Genomic DNA, 18727 nt, shown 5'->3' with positions numbered 1-18727 from the left:
TGGCGACGGTTGGGCCCCTCAGAGCCTCTTAAAATGAAACCTAGCGGGGCCGGCCGCGCCGCACAGAGCCCGGGGCTGCGACCTGCCGGAGCCGCCCGGGGCCGCCGCCTGCGCCGCGCGGGGCTGCCAGCTGGGCACGGCGGGCGACACCGCCGCGGGCTGCCCGCCCAGCGCTGAGCCGAGCCGAGCCGAGGCGGCGGGGACCGCGGGCCGAGCGGCCCCCAGTGCTGCCCGCCCCGCTCGGGCTCCGCGCCCGCCGTTATTGTTGCCCGCCGCCCCCTCCTTTCTCCTCCGCCGGCGGAAAGAATTCAGCCAGAGACCGAAATCTCCCCTTTTTATCCGCTTCTTCCCACCCCCCGCTTTTGTGTGGGGGTTTTGTTTTGCTTTCAGCCCGGTGTTTTAAAAATACCCCGAAAATGGCGATTTTTAGAGAGAATTCAGGAAAGTGGCTTTTCTGTGGAAAGGTGTCTTTTTAAACAAAAAGAAGCACTCTTATATGTATTATATATATAACTACCTATCTTAGTTCCTGCAAGGCAGCTGCTGAGGTGGCTTGTGTGGTGGGGTTTTTTTAATTAAGTTTAATTTTGCGATTTTTTTTTAATTTTTTTTTTTTTTGCTAGAAGTGTTATTTCAGAGCGGGGTGGATTCTTCTCGGCTTTTTTTTTTTTTCCTTTTTTGTTTTTGTTTTTGTTTTTCCCCCCCTCCCTCCATTAAAAGCCGGGAAAGCCAATCTCCTATTTATAAACCTGCCGGGACTTGACTGTCGTGATGTACAACACGGTGTGGGATATGGACCGCGATGACACGGACTGGAGGGAAGTGATGATGCCCTATTCCACTGAGCTGATATTTTACATTGAAATGGACCCTCCAGGTAGGGAGCCGAAGCCTGCGTGCCTGCCTGTGCACCCCTCGCAGCGGGTCGGGGCCGCCCTTCGTTCCTGCCTTCTCTCCCCTGCCCGTCCTCCCTGCTCCTTGCAGACTTTTCCCGTTTGAAAACGGAGGGGCATCTGCAGGGGGGGAGGGGGGGGGGGGGAAATCTGTAGTTAAACTTCGATGCCTGCGTAAACTTTTCAGGGACTTGAACCCGCTGTCTCCTGGGCAAAAGTATTTTAATACTGGTTTTTTTGGGGGGTGGAAGGATAACTGCAATTTATGGTGCCTTTTGGGAGGTGGAAGGAGGCAGGAAAAGGAGAGCTGCTCGCAGCCCCTCTCCCCAGTCTTCTTTTTTTAAGCCTTTATTGAAAACCGTATATTTCGGCTGTATTCACTTCTAGAGGAGCGTTTTTATTAGCCTCCTCACCTGTGTGCCTTTATGTGCCTGTAACACTTTGATGGTAGTGATTTACCTAGCTCCATTCAGCTCCAGTTTAATCGCTTTTACAGTCTCTGAGACCCTTTTCTCACCAGCTCTCTTCCAGCATTGACAGATGAGGTGTGTGTTGTCGCTGGGTTTTGGTGCTGGGGGGAGAATACTTGGGAACAGGCTGGAAAATGTCCCTTGAGGCACTGTTACTTTGATAATGCTTAATAACCTTGTTCAGAAGGGTTTGGTGCAACTTTTTTTTCCCCGTGGATTGCCAGTGCTGAAAATGAAGAAATGTGTTGTCCCTTGCGTGCCTGAAGTTTTTAGATGGGACAGAAAGTTTCTTTTGTATCTGAAGAGTGAGGGAAGGCTTACAAGGAGAAGAGGTTGAGTCTTTCTTTGATGATGAATTAAAGTAAGCATAAATGGGCACCAGTGAAACCGTATCTATACCTGTAAGAGTCTTAACAGGCTGAGAGCAGTAAGGTAATTGAAGGGCCTTTATATTCTCAGGTCTCTGATCTGTACAGCCAGAAGGTACAGTAAAATATGCATCAAAAATCTTAGCCTGCAGAGAAATTGATAGCAAGTAAGTGTTTCTAAGTGGTATCTTCTGTGTGGCATGTACTGTTAGACTTTCGAAATGTGCTTTTCAATCTGTGCCTGAATTGTGGCTTGTATCTCCAAGTGTGGTTTAGTCTCTTTGTTTCAGCGCAGTGAGCTCTTTTTTTCTCTCCTTAGGTATGTGGTACTTTAATTAAAAGAGGAGGAGGAGGTGATCATCCTGAGATTTTTGGATCTCAAGGACCTGTACACTCTTCCTCTGGTAACTCTCATGCTTTAAAAATTGGACAGATCTCTCAGACGCACAATACTGGCCACTACTCATTAAATTCTTGCATAGCTGACACTACCTATTTTTAGATGTTACTCCTGAAAGTGTAAAGTTCAGTCAAATCTGTTTGCTTCTGTGAATTTCAGAGGGTATCTTTCTTGTAAATGCTTTTGATTTTAACTATTCATGAGGTTAGTATTTGTATTTGCTTGTATCAAGCAAACAAAAACGGGAGTTCCATTGTAGGTGACTTAAAACAATTGGTGTGGGGGTTTTTATTAAAAAAAATAAAACCCCTTGAATGGCTTAGTGCAAGGAGGCTGCTGAAAGGGGCTGGCCTAACTGAACTGGTCGGAAAACAACTTTCCAATATTTCTGTAGGAATTCGGCCATGCAGCCTTATGAAGTTTACATCAAGAAGCAGCGCTTCTGTCATTAATAATGCCAATATTTCCATCATTGAAGCCCTATTGTCGGGGATCAAGGCTTTGCGCAGTCCAAACACCAGTTAGCAAAAGGTCTTAATGTTACATGCTGATCCCTGAAGTGTTCAGTAACTTTATCTTTCATATTTTTAAACTAGAAAAGCCAGAGCTGGAAATGATGCATGGGATGATCCCCATGTGTATGTCTTGATTTCATAGAACTATAACTTTTAAATTGCAGGGGGAGGGAGGGAGAGCGTGGTGGAGGTGGTCTGCTTTTTCCTCATCCAGAGGTGGGGTGGGAAAGCGTTTTCTGGTCTGGGATGATAGGTCATCCCTAAGGGGAGCGTGGAGGAATTTATTTGGAAGACTTAAACACTCGGCATGCCTTGGGATAAAGTCACTGCATTTGCACCCGGTAACAACCACAACTCCATTTGGCCTGCTTCCAACAAAAATTTGTGAAGGTTTTCAGTATATCATTCCCCTGCACAGTGACTGGAGTTCCTGAGCAGCTGAATGGTGGCAATATGTTTTCTCAGCAGCACACAAACTAACAATATGCAGCGAGTGTCCCCGCTGCCAAAGGAGGCAGCACCGTCTTTTGTTCACAGAACTTGCATGAAGAGATCCCTGGTTGGTCTTTATGCTGCAGGAATGGGCATCTACTGATACTGGGAGCCAAGTGTCTCAAATCACGCATGGCTGCTCGTGATTACCTTTTAGTGCGTCTAAACTTCAGGCAGAAGACAAAAGCAAGGTGAACATAATGTGCAGTGTCACCCGTAACCTCTAAGTCAAGGGTGGAGATACTGTTTCTTGTTAAGGGCCAGTAGACCTTTAATTTATCTTGGCAGGCTGTCTTAATACCCACCTTAGTGTTGCCCAATAATAATGCAGAAATAAATGCTGTGATGGCAGGCAGCCTGTGGTGCAGCTGTAGCTTCTGTCAGGCCTCGGTGCACCTGCACCAGCTTATCAGTGTGCTCATGTTTTCTGTCTGGGGTTGTAGGTGTAAATGGATGCTCAGAGCAGGTCCTGAAGCCTCTCTGCTAGAAGGCTTGCTCAAAAGTTCAAAAATAATAATAAAGTTGATGCCTCTCTCATGCAGGAGTTTTTTCCAACTCCAGCAGAGGCAGGGGTCAGGCAACAAGGGATTGCTAGCTTTCTGCTAGCTTTTAATTCATCCTAAACATAGGAGTGGGACAGTTTTCCTAAATAGAGCAGTGGAACTAGGGATTCAGTTCTGCCAGCCTTGCAAAGCATGCCTTACAGCAGTACAACTAATACAGGAGCAACAGTGGTGACAACCAGCAGGGTGACTCCTGTTACCGAATTTTTTTTGTCTGTGAACAGAGGACTTGTGGGTGATGTGATGGTTGGAGGCCATCTTGGGCATAGCAATCACGAAATGATAGAGTTTTCAATTCTTGGAGAAGTAAGGAGGGGGGTCAGCAGAACTCGTACCTTGGACTTCCAGAGGGCAGACTTTGGTCTGTTTAGGAGACTGGTTGACAGAGTCGCTTGAGAGGCAGTCCTGAAGGGCAAAGGAGTCCAGGAAGGTTCAACATTCTTCAAGAGGGAAAACTTAAAGGTGCAGGAGCAGGCCATCCCCATGTGCCGAAAGACAAGCTGGCAGGCAAGAAGACTGGCCTGGTTGAACAGAGAGCTTTGGCTGGAACTCAGGAAAAAAAGGAGAGTTTATGACCTTTGGAAGAAGGGGCAGGCAACTCAGGAGGACTACAAGGATGTCATGAGGTTATACAGGGAGAAAATTAGAAGGGCCAAAGCCCAACTAGAACTTAATCTGGCTACTGCCATAAAAGACAATAAAAAATGTTTCTATAAGTACATTAGCAACAAAAGGAGGGCTAAGGAGAATCTCCCATCTTTTATTTGATGTGGGGGGAAACATAGTGACAAAGCATGAGGAAAAGGCTGAGGTACTTAATGCCTTCTTTGCCTCAGTCTTTAATAGTAAGACCAGTTACTATTGTGGTTTAATAGTAAGCACAGTTCTCTGGGTACCCAGCTCCCTGAGCTGGAAGACAGGGACAGGGAGCAGAATGAAGCCCCCATAATCCAAGGGGAAATGTTTAGCGACCTGCTACACCACTTAGACACACACAAGTCTATGGGGCCAGATGGGATCCACCCAAGGGTACTGAGGGAGCTGGTGGAAGTGCTCACCAAGCTGCTTTCAATCCTTTATCAGCAGTCCTGGCTAACTGGGGAGGTCCCCATTGACTGGAGGTTAGCAAATGTGACGCCCATCTACAAGAAGGGCCAGAAGGAGGATCTGGGGAACTACAGGCCTGTCAGTCTGACCTCGGTGCTGGAGAAGGTTATGGAGCAGATCATCCTGAGTGCCATCACGCAGCACATACAGGACAACCAGGTGATCAGGCCCAGTCAGCATGGGTTGACGAAAGGCAGGTCCTGCTTGGCTAAACCGATCTCCTTCTATGACAAGGTGGCCCACTTAGTCGATGAGGGAAAGGCTGTGGATGTTGTCTACCTAGACTTCAGTAAAGCCTTTGACAGAGTTTCCCACAGCATTCTCCTGGAGAAACTGGCTGCTCACGGCTTGGATGGGCATATGCTTCGCTGGGTAAAACACTGGCTGGATGGCTGGGCCCAAAGAGTGCTGGTGAATGGAATTAAATCCAGTTGGTGGCCAGTCACAAGTGGTGTTCCCCAGGGCTCAGTACTGGGGCCATTTCTGTTTAATATCTTCATCAACGATCTGGATGAGGGGATCAAGTGCACCCTCAGTAAGTTTGCAGACAACACCAAGTTAAGCAGGAGCGTTGATCTCCTTGAGGGTAGGAAGGCTCTGCAGAGGGATCTGGACAGGCTGGATCGATGGGCCGAGGCCAGTTGTGTGAGGTTCAACAAGGCCAAGTGCTGGGTCCTGCACTTGGGTCACAACAACCCTGTGCAACGCTACAGGCTTGGGGAAGAGTGGCTGGAAAGCTGCCTGGTGGAAAAGGACCTGGGGATAGTGGTCGATAGATGGCTGAATATGAGCCAGCAGTGTGCCCAGGTGGCCAAGAAGGCCAATGGCATCCTGGCTTGTATCAAAAATAGTGTGGCCAGCAGGACTAGGGAAGTGATCGTGCCCCTGTAGCTGGCACTGGTGAGGCCGCACCTCGAATGCTGTGTTCAGTTTTGGGCCCCTCACCACAAGAGAGACATTGAGGGGCTGGAGCGTGTCCAGAGAAGGGCAGCGAAGATGGTGAAGGGTCTGGAGCACAAGTCTGATGAGGAGCGGCTGAGGGAACTGGGGTTGTTTAGCCTGGAGAAAAGGAGGCTGAGGGGAGACCTTATTGCTCTCTACAGCTACCTGAAAGGAGGTTGTAGCAAGGTGGGTGTCAGTCTCTTCTCCCAAGTAGCAAGCCATAGGACAAGAGGAAATGACCTCAAGTTGTGCCAGGGGAGGTTTAGGTTGGATATTAGGAGAAATTTCTTTACTGAAAGGGTTGTCCAGCATTGGAACAGGCTGCCCAGGGAAGTGGTTGAGTCACCATCCCTGGAGGTATTTAAAAGATGTGTAGATGTGGTGCTTAGGGACATGGTTTAGTGGTGGACTTGGCAGTGCCAGGTTAACGGTTGGACTTGATGATCTTAAAGGTCTTTTCCAACCTAAACCATTCTATGGTTCTATAATGCTTTTTGCTTCTGCTTGCATGGCTTCTGGCATAATAAAATGTATCGCTGGCATAAGGTAGGATCTCTATGTGGCAAATAATACTAGGTGCAACTAGATAACTTTCAGTGTCTGAAGACAAAACTGGAACTATCAGTTGCATATAGCTAACATAGTAGCTTCTAAACTTTCTAAGCAGGATTAATTTAGAGTATTATGGCCATAGTGACATCATATGCTGGTTGTGGTATTAGGAAACTGGCTGTCAGGGGTTCACTCGCATGTTCTTGCTGTGGGTCTTGCTGTCTGAAAAGACAAGGAAATAGGTTACTGGATTGAATTTAGTTTTTATTTAATGACATCTGTTCAGGTCTGCAAAAAGTTTTTACTGCCGTAAGTTAAGTTTTTGAATGGAGGATGTTGAATTGACTGCAAAAGTTGCCAGAGTACCTAAAGCATAACTACCTGTGTATTACCTTGCTTCTAATAAGTAGGACTAAGTAATGTCTTTTCCTCTGTAGATCTGGGATATATTATCAGTTGTGTCAATGATAAAATGTGTAATCACTGAATACATTTTGTCACAGTTGGATGAAAATCAGTAAGAGTGTTCCACTGGGATTTCAGACACAGATGTCAGCCAAGATATTTGGCTCAACTACAAATTAGAGGTTAGTTTCATTTGTGTGGATTATGAAGAAAACCACAAGTTTAAAGTAGGCTTACTAATGCAGAATGGGATCTGTCTATTTATGAGCAGATAATAGAATAAGTGTTTGTCCTAAAGCTATATGAAAGCTACCTTTTCGAAGCCTGTTAGGCCCAAATATGACTGACCGCATTTATAACTTGATCCAACAGTCTTTCAGGAATATTACTCTTCCTTGCCTCATGTGCTGAGACAGGCTGTAACAATGCTGCTGTTACAAAATCTTTTAATAATTGGGGGGGGCAGCAATAATCTATAGGCTTCTCAGTTTAGTCTACCTTGCAAAAGCAGCACTGCCATTGTATGAGAGACAAGTATTCAAGGGAAAAGTGTATTTATTCATTACAGTTTCTATTTTCTTCTCATATATAATTTGACAACCCTTGTTTTAGGGGAGAGATACTATAATTGTAATTTGGAAAACATAGGGTTCTGCTCTCAAGGGCAGTGTTTACTCGGATACCAGTCCTGCTGTATCATTATCAATGTTATAGTGGAAACTGAATGTGGCTTCTCAAATGGGGTTTGTGGTATGCAGTAGCCAGATGTAGGTGAACACTGCATGTCCATGCCTGACTAGTTTTCCAGTGGGAGAACAGATGCAAATTTTAATAGCGTTGTCAGTATTGTCCTTCAGCTTATCTGAGCTGATTCCAGAAGCTTATCAAAGAAAAGTTCTGCTCTTACAAATCTTAAAAAAAAAAAAAAAAAAAAGTAGTTCTACTAGTGCATGTAATCGAGACAGCAGCACTGTAGCAGCGACTGTCATCTTTGCAAATTTAAGTCTTGCTGAAAGTCATGTTTCCAAAAAAGCAGATGTTGGGAGTTGAGAGTTTCCTTATTACATAAGGGAAGTTTGTGCAGACTGTTTTGGGGTAGAGCAGGGAATAAATAAGGCTCAGTCACTTGTATTCTGCATATCCTGGAAAATAGTTTGATTTGGAGTCTCAGCTCCAAATGAGGACAGTGATGTGAAGTGCTTGTATTCTGTTCTTATTACACCTAGATTTCTCTACTGGCCTTGTCATTTAATGACTGCAGCAACCATTTTTTATTTCTGATTGCATTTTCAGGCTTGCTTTTGCATTCCTTGCATTTGGTTTTCATTTTGATGGCTCTAACTGTTAAAGAATATCACTCATCAGCTTTCAATTAAACACATGAACACAAAAAATAGCACCATTAATATAAAGTGTAATGATGTTTGGCTTGAGATGGGAGAGCCTGCTTTAAAAGGCTGACATTTTTGTTTATCAGTAGGCTTTCAGATGATGTAGAAATAGTTGGGGAGGGAAAGCTTGCGGAAGGGAGTTGTTCAGCTCTGTGTTCTGTAAAGCTGTAGGTTTATGCAAACTAAAACATGGGAGAACGTTCTGAGAAGAAACCAAACTCTTCACCACGTGTTTAAAGGCAAAACCTGCAGCAACTGTTGCTTCTGCAGTTGTTGTTCCAAACAATTTTGTGTATTGCATGACGCCTATACCTGACAGGAGTTAATCACTGAGTTGCTTCCTTCTGCCTCACCTGCTTAAAAGGAGAAGACTTCTCAGAGTTTCCTTTGGGGAATATTGTTTTCCCAAGCAGCAGAGTTAACTTCTGTCTTTGCCATTGCCTGTGTAATAGCTTATTCCAGAATGAAGCTATTCGGGCTTATCTTTGCTCTACAGCTTAGGAAAACAGAGGCATAGCTGGTCATACACATCTGCACCCAGTACTAAAAGCAGTTGGGTGCCTTACATCATCTCTGTTGGTTGTTTAGTGAGTCACTTTTTGGGCAGAGAACTAGAGAACACTGGAAACAGCAGCATAAATAATACTTTTATCAGCATTCCCTGTATGTTTTAAAGCTTAGGCTTTATTATTGTCAAAAAGACTGTTAACTGTGTTGAAACGGGTTGCTGTAAAACTTTGGCCTCATCAAAGCAATAGGTGTGTTCCAGCTGGATTTTTGGAGACTCATTTTCGTAAAGTGGGTTGCTGAGTAATGCTTAAAGAACAGTCTCTGCTCGTGTACTAAATGCCCCTATGGAAATGAGTCAGACTTTCCTTTTTTTTTCCTGCTTTTTATCTCATTTCTTCTGACAGGTTAAAATCTGCACAATAGCTAAGTAAGCAAGAATTTGCCTCTCCACATAATCTAAACTACAGCATATGAGCTGGTGCTGCGTCCCCAAACAATGTGAGTGGATGTTACCTCTTTAGAAGAGATTTTCATTGTCCTTCATCTTTGCTGTGTCCTCCACTCAATAGACAAAGATTTTTGCAATGTTTCAGTGAACATATTCTGCTACCTTAAGTTCTTCTAGTTCTTTTGAAGAAAAGTGGCTATATACAGGGAGTTTTATAAGAATTCATACAGTTCAAAAGAAGCAAAGTGCAAGTGGTGCCTGTTGTAGCCCTTTCCAAAAAGGACCCCAGCTGCCCTGCTGGACACCGACCAACTGTCTGGTGAATCCTGATGCCGAAGCACAATGCACTCTGAAGCATTCCTGTGGCTGAACAGGATCCAGGTTCTTCTCTGGCTTTGCGTCTGGTGGCACACTTGAGATGGCTACCTTCCATCCAGTGCTTTTTGAAAAAGGAGATTAAATACTTCAACTGCTTCAACCTGTGACTGATTCCAACATTCGCCCAGACTCTCTGCCAGTTTGTGAATTGGAAAAATGTTATTTTAATGGTAGTTCATAGGAATGTTACGTCTTCTAAAATCAGATATCCCTGAAGCTGACACATGGTTATTTAGGAAAGGCTTGAAAAACGTCATGGTTTTCGGCACAAAAATTTGTGGGTTTGGACAAATAAAAAAAAAAACAACCCATAAATCCGTATCCCCTTCATCTTGTTTGTTCTTTCACTACAGAATAACTTGAGCTTTGGTTTGGTGTCACTTTGGGACTCCTGTACATTAGATCAGTTTTCTCCTTCCAAACATAAACCTCCCATTTCCTCCTGTTAGCTACTACTTACTCTCTGTTACTTTCTTCCTCTTCCCCATGAAAGAAAAAAATCCACAGGAGCCATTTTTTTCAAGGTTTTAACCTTCTGTAGCCTTATCCTAAATTTCAGCCTCTGTAGTCCGTAAAATCTGATGCTGCACATGATCATCTTTGCTTTTGGAGGAATTCTTTCCTTCCTTGCATCCCTCTCCTCAGAAAACCCAAACAAAAAACCCTGAAACCAGAGCTGCTGCAATGGAGCTAGAGAAAAAATTGATGTAATGAGGGAACACAGCCCACTGTTCGGGTGTGTTTTTCTTTGAGTGTGAGCAGTAGGGCTTACACTCCAACACCTGCCCCAGGACAATGTTTTAGAGGTGAGATGGATGAGAATTTCATTAGCAGTATTGTGTATGTAAGTTCTGTTGTCTGTTATAACCTGAATTTGTACATTGCAGTTAAATTTCCCAGGCTGTCCGTACTCATGCTGCACTGCCCTGTATAGTCATCTTGGGGACATTATAGGAATCTAGATTGTTGGCCCTCCAAGGAGCTGCTCCCAAGTGTCAAATTAGAAGTCTTCGGTGTTTGTGGCATCTTTACTCTGATTCATCTCCTGTCTCCAAAAGTTGTCTCTTGAAGGATACAAGGAAGCTTGAATCAATGAGGTGAATGTTTAAGATCCTTTCCCTTTCAAAGGGTGCAGTACAGCCTCACTGGTAAGTTTTGGGACAGTGAAAGAAGTCAAACTGCTGCTGTGAAATGGATTTCATTAAAATATTTTGAAGATCACAGTGTACTTGAGTGAGGAGATTGAATCAATTTGTTTTGTTACGCCTTGAGATCTCAGCACGAGCAATGGCTGTGCAGTCTGAGCCTGGCTAGGCTACTCCATGCCTGCTCTGAATCTCAGCTTCTGGTGAGGGCACTGCGTAGGACTGCATGGGTTGGGACTTCTGCCTCAGTGGAACTTCCTTCAAGATCAGGGTTCTTAGAAAAGATGATGCATGACACAATGTACAGCAGTTTTCCTCTGAATACTTTTCTACCTTCAGATTTCTTCTGCAGTGTTGATTTGAAATGCACCCTTTGATCTTGATTTAGATGGCTCTCTGGCAATTTAGGTGGTGTTGAAATATTCTACTTTGGTAACTGGAAAATAGTTTGACACAGCGCAAGGACAGGTACTGTATGAGGAACAATTTTGCATACTTCTCTGAAAGGTGTGAGCTAGTGGTAAGCTGAAATAAAATGCTGCTTAGAGCAGCAAGAGTCACGTGGATTTACAGCTATATTATTATTTTTAAGTAGGCTCTTGTGCAGCAAACTTCTCAGTAGCACCAATTATTTCTGTGAATTGGCTCTCCTGTGAGGTTTGTACCTGATGCCTGGATGGATGGTTAGTCTTTGAAATATCTGGGGAAAACAACCCTGGGCTGGTTTTATTTAGAATGGCTTTTTCTTTTGGCTTTGGTAGGTCTCTTAGCCATAGTGTATCACTGCTTGGGCCTGTCTTCATTCTCCATCTTCCACAATGAAAAGCTAGTTCTTTGTTCTTAATCACTGTAGCTCTGTGCTTATGCTAAATTTTGTGTTTTCCTTACTCTTATCCAAAAATATGTATTGACCAAAGAGTATTTTTTAATAGCCATTTGAAGACTCTACCTGTGGAGAGGTAGAAAACATGCTGTGGTATTTCTTCTGTGAAGGCAGCTGAGGAACTGCTTTAGTTAATAAGCAAAAAGGAGAATCTACTTGCTCCTTGCATTTTATATTTATTTCTATCATATAGTCTTCTAGACCTGACATTGGATACTACGAAGTACAATTGTTCTTATCGAATATTTCAGATTCTCATGGACAACCAAATGTCTGTTGCGGACTTTCATCCAAAGAGTTGGTAAAAGCGTGGGCCTACTGGCTAGGAGATAAAGCTGTTCCTTCCTGAAGTGAGCCGAGCATGTGATGCTGGGTAGTGACAATCTTTGAGTGATGAAACATGGCAAAAGTTCTAAAATGTATCCAGCTTATTAATAGTGTGCTAATTATGCATGGTAGGTAAAAGAGGGCTTATCCTTTTTATCCTCCTCCTGTTAACTTTGGGACAATCATCTCAACCCTGTTGATCATGGAACCTCTGACACTGCTGTAGCTTTGCAGCTGTTACACTATGGTCTGGATTGAAAGGAAAACCGGTTTTCATTGAGCAGTGAAAATAATTGGGAAGTTGAGGTTTTTTTGGCTTTGCAACTTCATGCAAAGGCTGTGAATGAAGAGGAGATACTGTGTTACTTTGCAATACAGAAGTCAAAGATCCCAGTGTCATTTATCTGGCAGCGAGCGTCTTCCATTTCTTGTGTCTCAGCCCGTGAAGTAAGAAGCCTTGCAAAGTAGTGAGGGGTGCTTGTGGAAGGCCCAAAAGAATTCTGAATTTGAGCCAGCCTTTTCACACACTGTTGTTGTCCACTGTTCTGCAGGTGTGCCATAGCAGATAATCTTTTAACCTGTGCAGTAGCTGTGGATGCTCGTGAAGAACAAGAGTGCAGCAGAAGTCTGGCAGGCTGTAGGAGGTGAAACAGTGGTTGGGAGGTGTGGGAGAGGACTGGATAGCTGGGGAGTTTTCAAACAAAACAGATCTTTATCAAAAAAGCCAATTAATCAAAACTGAAATATTTCTTAAAGGTGTTGGTTTTTATGAAAGTTCATAGAAACACAAGCAAAGCTATAATGGGAGTGTTTTCATTGGACGCTTGCCTGGCTTTCTGCCAATGTGTCTGGTGTTTTCTGTAATGAGATATTGAAAGACTTCAATTCTTTGAATATGTCTTACTCTTTGGCATCTCGCCTGTTTTGGGGGAGGAGAGTGAAAATGTGAGCATGCCTGAGGTTCTGTGGCCAGCAATAATGCGATCGAGTAGCTTCCTTCTCTGTCCCTTGAGGAGTTCTCAGTGCATGTTAGCTGCCCTTTGAGGAAGGGCAGCTTCGAAGGGCATTGGTGCTCAGTACTTTGCAAAAGGGGTCTTGGCAAGAGAACTGACGAGCTGAGATGTGGAGCTGCCAAGATAACTTACCTGCCAGTGGTGGGGAATGAACTGCTGTCAGCAGGTGCCCATGACCCTCTGCTTTGTCAGCTGGAAAATCTCTGCAGAAGCATGGTGCCTTACTGCTATGGCTTGCACACGAGTACACAATTTCATTGCAATGGTGTGCAAAAAGCACCTTTGTTCAGCGTATGCTTTTTTCTCAGGTGTCTTGAGGGGATCTCGTGCAGCAGGGACAAGTAGAGGACTATTGAGGGAGGGAAAGATTTTGAGACTTTGCCTTAAAAGTGTTTGAGAAATTAAGTAAGACTACAGAGAGCAGTTAAAGATTGGGGAGATTTTTTATTTTTAAAAAAGCTAGCCTACATTTTCATTCCAAGTCTTCATCTATACCTCCAAAGGGAAAACCCTTCTGTCCTTAAAGACTATGTCATTAATGTTAGCTGGCCTAACTGTGGATTGTTGCATGTTTCCATAGTAATGACACTTTCTAGAGCTTTATATTACAGTTTGTAGGGTATCTACTGTACATCAACCTTTTTGAAGCCGCGTAACTATCTCAGACATCCTCTGATCTGTTTTCTGCTTGTCACAATGTGGAGGGAGGGTAGATTCAGAGCATCAGAAAGAAAGGTAGTAAACAAGTTCATGGAAGTGCCAAGTGGCTTAAAATTTACTTTATCAGAGTACTTGGTAGTTGTGATTATTTGTAACAGTAAGATAGAGTTAATACTTAAAAGCATAGTAGGTTTAAATGCAGTATCTGGCCTGCAGCTCTTGGAAAATACTGGAAGAAATAAGTTATGGAGCCATTCTTAGACAAGTGGCATCTGCCTTAAAACTGCAAATTAGAGTTTAATTAACTGGTTTATCTTGTGCGCAAATATTGCAGCCAGAGAAGAAATGAGCTGCTTGACTGGATGCTGTGTGGGATGTAGCACTTGGAGAGCCAAGGTGGTGTTCTTTTTTCACTCCTCCTGAATTAGTGTCATTGAAAACCCTCACACATAGGGCTCGATGGCTCTTAGATCATGTAAACTTGTGAATTTTTTAGTCAAAACCTGACTGGGAAAAGTGCATATCTCATGGAAGTCACGGTGTACTTTGCTGGAGTTAAATTCGGGATTAGTATAGCCTACTATTTTCTACAAGAGACTTTAATTTAAAAAAAAAATGCAACAGTGCTAAACTTCAGACACTTGCCAGCTTTCTTGGTTGTCTTGGAGTTGGAGGTGGTTTGAATTTCAGGGAATCATGTCAGTTAAATCTTGAGTAGCCTTTTTAAAAAGCAATTCTACTCCGTCAAGAAAGGATCAGAAAAATTACCTTGGCAAAGCCTAATCAATAGGCTTTTCTCTCTAAGGACCTGCGCTGCAGCTCTGCAGAGCAGCTCAGCTGAAGCTACCTGCTGGAGCCGGCACGGCAGCCTTCCGGGCCCTGACGTCAGCAACATCCGATCCCGGGCCCGGCCGGCATTGGCTGCCGCTGCCTCCGCTCCATCACCAGCTCTTTTTTATTTCCCGCCTTCTAAGTGACACTGATCTGGGATTGGGATTTAGCTCAAGCTAGGCTGCTTGGGGAAGTTAGAAAGAGGGGACTAGAGTTGCTAAAGAAAGAAAAACCAGAGATGCCCGCTAGTGTGTGAGGGAGAGCCAGTCTGCTCTCATCGCTGCATGCCAGGCGGTCAGTGAGGGCTGAACCTGATCTTGGGAATGTGCTTCCACTTCCACTTCATCTTCCACTCATGTGGGAATGGAAGGGTCCAGCTGAGCTGTTGCCTTTTGGGTTTTGGAAAGATCTGGGCTGTAAAGCTGTCCTAGAGACATGGTAGGGGAAGGACACTTAAGTATCTGGTGCTAGCAGCAAGTTCTTTATTAGAACAGATAGATCCATTGTGCTGTTAATCACTTGTGATCAATGTTCTTCCTCTCCCAGGAGGAAGGAGGCAAGGAACCATCAGGATCATTCACTCTAATTGGAGCTTGTTTTGACATAAAGTAAGATTGTGCCTTTGGCTAGATCAGAATTGGACCCAGTGACATGGAAAGAAGCACGGCTGCTCTTGAAAGCATTTCTGTTGACTTCAAGCCAGCCTTATTTTACTTTACTGTAGGGTTTTAGCTTTCTAATGTTCATCAAGTAAAGTATATAAAACTGGATTTTTTTGAATTTAAATCAAAATCTGTAGACTCTTTAAGGCTCTCTGTAGCTTCTCATAGAAACATCACAGGATTTCTCCTAGCAGGGTGGCTAGCACTGTCTAGGTACTAGTAAAAGCTATTTTAAGATGCCTCTTCTAGCAACCCGTTGGGTTACGAGACCAGCAGTAGGGTGGATGCTGTTCTGTTACAGTAGACTTGCCATGCTATTATAAAATGCTCCCCTCGTGTCATCACGGGTTCTGGGCTGTGGGGTTTAAACAACCTTCATGCTCAGTTCTCCATTTGTACAGACTACAGTCATATCAGGCTGAGAGGGTAGCCAAGAAACACTGAAATGGATGGGCATGTTAGTCTACTGGGTAAAGCAATAGCAAGGGCCTGGTTTTGTATCCAAGACAGGGGAAAATCTATTATGACTCAAAGAGCTCAAAGTATTGAAAGTAAAGAATTAGATCCATAGCTCTCTGGAAACAGGATCCACCCTTGCAAATACTTTTGTATTTTTAAAATGTGCAAGCTATTAAAAAGCATTTTTCAAAAGTCTGTTGTGAAAAGGACTGGCTTCCATGAGTCAGGTTTTACAGGAACTGGTCCAAGCCTTATTCTTCTCCCTGGAAGAATTTCCCTCCAATTTTCTCATGCAGAATGAAGCTCTGCGGACAACCCCCTGATAGTGAGAACTGATACCTACCTATTAAAGAGAAAGAAGGAAAAAACCCCACCTGTATGAAGGACATTTGGTGTAATGTCTAGTGCTCTGTGTCCATATGCCGAACTCCTGTTCCTTACTTTTCCGGTCTTTGTTAGTTTGCTTTTCTGTGCCCTGTGCTTTGGAGTGAACCCTAACAAAGCTGCTAAATAATTCCGCAGTATATAAAGGAGCAAGACTTAATCTGACAAGGAGGGCTAGAGAAGTATTCAAGTACTCTAGAGAATGCTTGAAAGCCTCTTCTGGAAAGCCCCTATTACCAGTGTAAAACAGGCTTTTACACTGTAAAATACCTTGAAGTTGTTGGTACGTCCAAGCTTTAACTTGTAAGACCCAGTGAAATAGTTGCTGGTGCTGGTATAGTTTTCTAAGAGTTCTCCATGCTGTTGTGTGTTTTTTACATGAATCTTCACACACTTGTTGATGACTCAGAAGCCACAAAATATTCTGGAGTAGATCAGAACATCTAGAGGTTTTCTGAACTTGGATTTACTGCCATGTGCAGGCACTGATGAGACTCGGAACCACTGCGTCTGTCCTGTTGCTTCTTTAGAGCGCATAGGGTACCACAGCCCAGATGTGAGGGAGGGGAGGAGGGAGGACCCGAAGACACTTCCTTATTCCAGGAACTTTGAATGGGGGAGATGGAACAGGATAGGGCATGGTAAATACAATAGATTCTACAGGCTTAGCCTGGATATATGCCTCTGACCCTGCAAATCTCTCTGATCCTCTGACCCTGCAAAGTAGAATGGGGCTGGGAGCTTCAAGCAAAGTAGCGTTAGAACTGTATCTTACTCTCAATGCTGCTTTGTACAAATACTTAGGAGCTATACAAACAACTGTAATAGTTGAGCTAGGAGTAACTGAAGCCTCCTAACCAGGAAGCTACTTCACTGAATCCAAAGGTTTTCACCTTCCTTGTATGACAAGACCTGTTATTGCCTCACTAGATATGTGCACACCTGAAAGTTCCTAGCTCACCCCATAAAAAGAACCTGTATGCTATGGTTTAATGCTCAGTCCCGCAGAATGAATACTGCTATCTGAATCAGGTGTTTGGTCAGCAACCCCAGGGTGCAAACGTCTGGGTCAAGGTTCAGATTTAGTTTAGATTGGCTCGATTAAAGTATCTACTGGTTTGTCTGAGAACAGTGAAGTTACTGTGTTGGACATTCAACATGAAATGGTATTTGGAACTGCAGTTGGAACACTGTTTTCTCTTCTTTAATGTGGGAGGTGTGGCTCGGAGGTGAGCAGATGGATGGTGCCCAGTAGCACACCTCTCTGTGTTAAGCCATTCTGTGCTGGAGCTAGAGATCAAAATCTTCTTTCTGCTCCCTTTATTTGTATTTCTGCTTGTACACCGGGATTGTGTGCATCTGAAAGATGGCTGTTGTCAGTGTGTGTCAGGCCTGCTCACTGATGCTTGTGTAATCTGATGGCTAGGGCATAGGGCTGGGAGCACAGATGTTCAGGGTCTGACTTAAAAATGTGCTAGTAGCAAATCAATGTGCATAGCTGCTTTCTTACTCTGAATTCAAATGTTACCTGCCTCTCTAAAACACTCTCATGAAATGCCTGAAAAATGTCAGTTTCAGTGGTAGTGTTCTTGATGAAGCGTTCAGCCTCTGCAAAGCAGGGGAGAGCACTCAAGACATCTTTCTCGAAGAAAATAGTGTAATGCATTTCTGCTGACAAACAAGCCTCTACCAATACATGAACATGCCTGTGGCTGCTGAATTACTCCTGATAGAGGGCTTGCATTCAAGACCGCGATAAAGTTGTTTGAGCAAAAACTGACCAAATAGAAAGAGCTTCAGTGGGTTGTATGCCCTTACATTGTGTAACCTATTTTGAGAACAGAAGTAAAAGCCTGTTTTCCTTGAATTCAGAACGGGAATTCTGGGCAGGTATGCACTAGGCCTACAGATGTGCAGTTCTGCCTGTCTCTGGGGGATTTGTAGCATCCCCTTTCCTGTGGCAAACATTTCAGCTATGTGAAGTGGTGCAGGCACTCTAGTAATGACCTAATGTCCCCTTTCCCCTTCCTTTATCACCTCATGTCCTGTAGTATTAAAAGAGTCATAAATTGTGTTCCTAAAGGAGCCTAAATGGTAAATCTAGTATGAAACATGAACCTTGGATCTGTGATGGATATACTGCTGCCCAGCCACCACTTCTTTCACTAGCAGTGTTTTTCCCTCTGAAGAAGAGCCTACCCGTTTGCTCTTATGGGTTGCCAGAAGGACCGGTGATGCCTGAGCAGCTGGAGTTTTTCCATAATGGTGCACAGTGCTCTCCAGGCTGTGGCTTTCAAACACAATACACCTTTGTAACTTGTTTGGAGGTTTAGGCAGTGAATGCCCTTGTAGTCATGCCTGAGCCAGTCTTCCTTTTAACAAAAATTCATGTTTCCTCATACTCTTTCCCTTTGCCCTCCCTCAAGCACGTGTTTGGTTTGAGTACTAGGAAATCTGGGATCACAGTGCAGCTGTTGACTTAAAAATTCTTTAAAAATTACAAATTCCATCTACTTTGAGAGAGCTTGAAATGCAAGTTCAAGATGCACATTTTCTCTTGCTTTTTCACTGTCGTATTTCATTAACAGTTTAGTGATTATTTTCCCCTGTTTACCATTCTTTAATCTATTCTTCATTTCCAGCTCTTCCTCCAAAGCCCCCCAAACCAATGACTCCAGTCAATACGAATGGAATAAAGGACAATTCCAGTTTCTCTCTGCAGGAAGCAGAGTGGTACTGGGGGGACATCTCAAGGTAAGTGATATTACTAAAACATATTAATTAAAATATATTAATATATATGTTATTAAAAATAGAATAAACCTGTTAGGCGTGTTCTTTTTCCCTTGAATTCTATTTCAGGCAGCATTTTACAGGAGGGAAATGATTCAGGACTATACTTGGCAAAGCACCTAAATGAAAGTATTCG

At 43.7% G+C, this 18727-nt stretch overlaps 1 protein-coding gene across 1 annotated transcript in view; it reads left to right on the top strand.

The window, feature by feature from the left end:
* Positions 1 to 684: 684 nt before the first annotated feature.
* The window catches only part of PIK3R3 (phosphoinositide-3-kinase regulatory subunit 3), a 35451-nt gene continuing 17408 nt past the window's right edge, over positions 685 to 18727 (top strand). Inside the window, exons 1-2 of the mRNA XM_075508695.1 lie at positions 685 to 877; positions 18441 to 18552. Of these exons, the coding sequence (XP_075364810.1) occupies positions 772 to 877; positions 18441 to 18552 (218 nt within the window). The 5' untranslated portion in view covers positions 685 to 771. The remainder of the gene's footprint in view (positions 878 to 18440; positions 18553 to 18727) is intronic.

The sequence above is a fragment of the Mycteria americana genome, chromosome 7, assembly GCF_035582795.1.
Source record: "Mycteria americana isolate JAX WOST 10 ecotype Jacksonville Zoo and Gardens chromosome 7, USCA_MyAme_1.0, whole genome shotgun sequence".
In the NCBI taxonomy this organism is placed as follows: domain Eukaryota; kingdom Metazoa; phylum Chordata; class Aves; order Ciconiiformes; family Ciconiidae; genus Mycteria; species Mycteria americana.
This window is presented reverse-complemented; position numbering and strand designations above follow the sequence as displayed.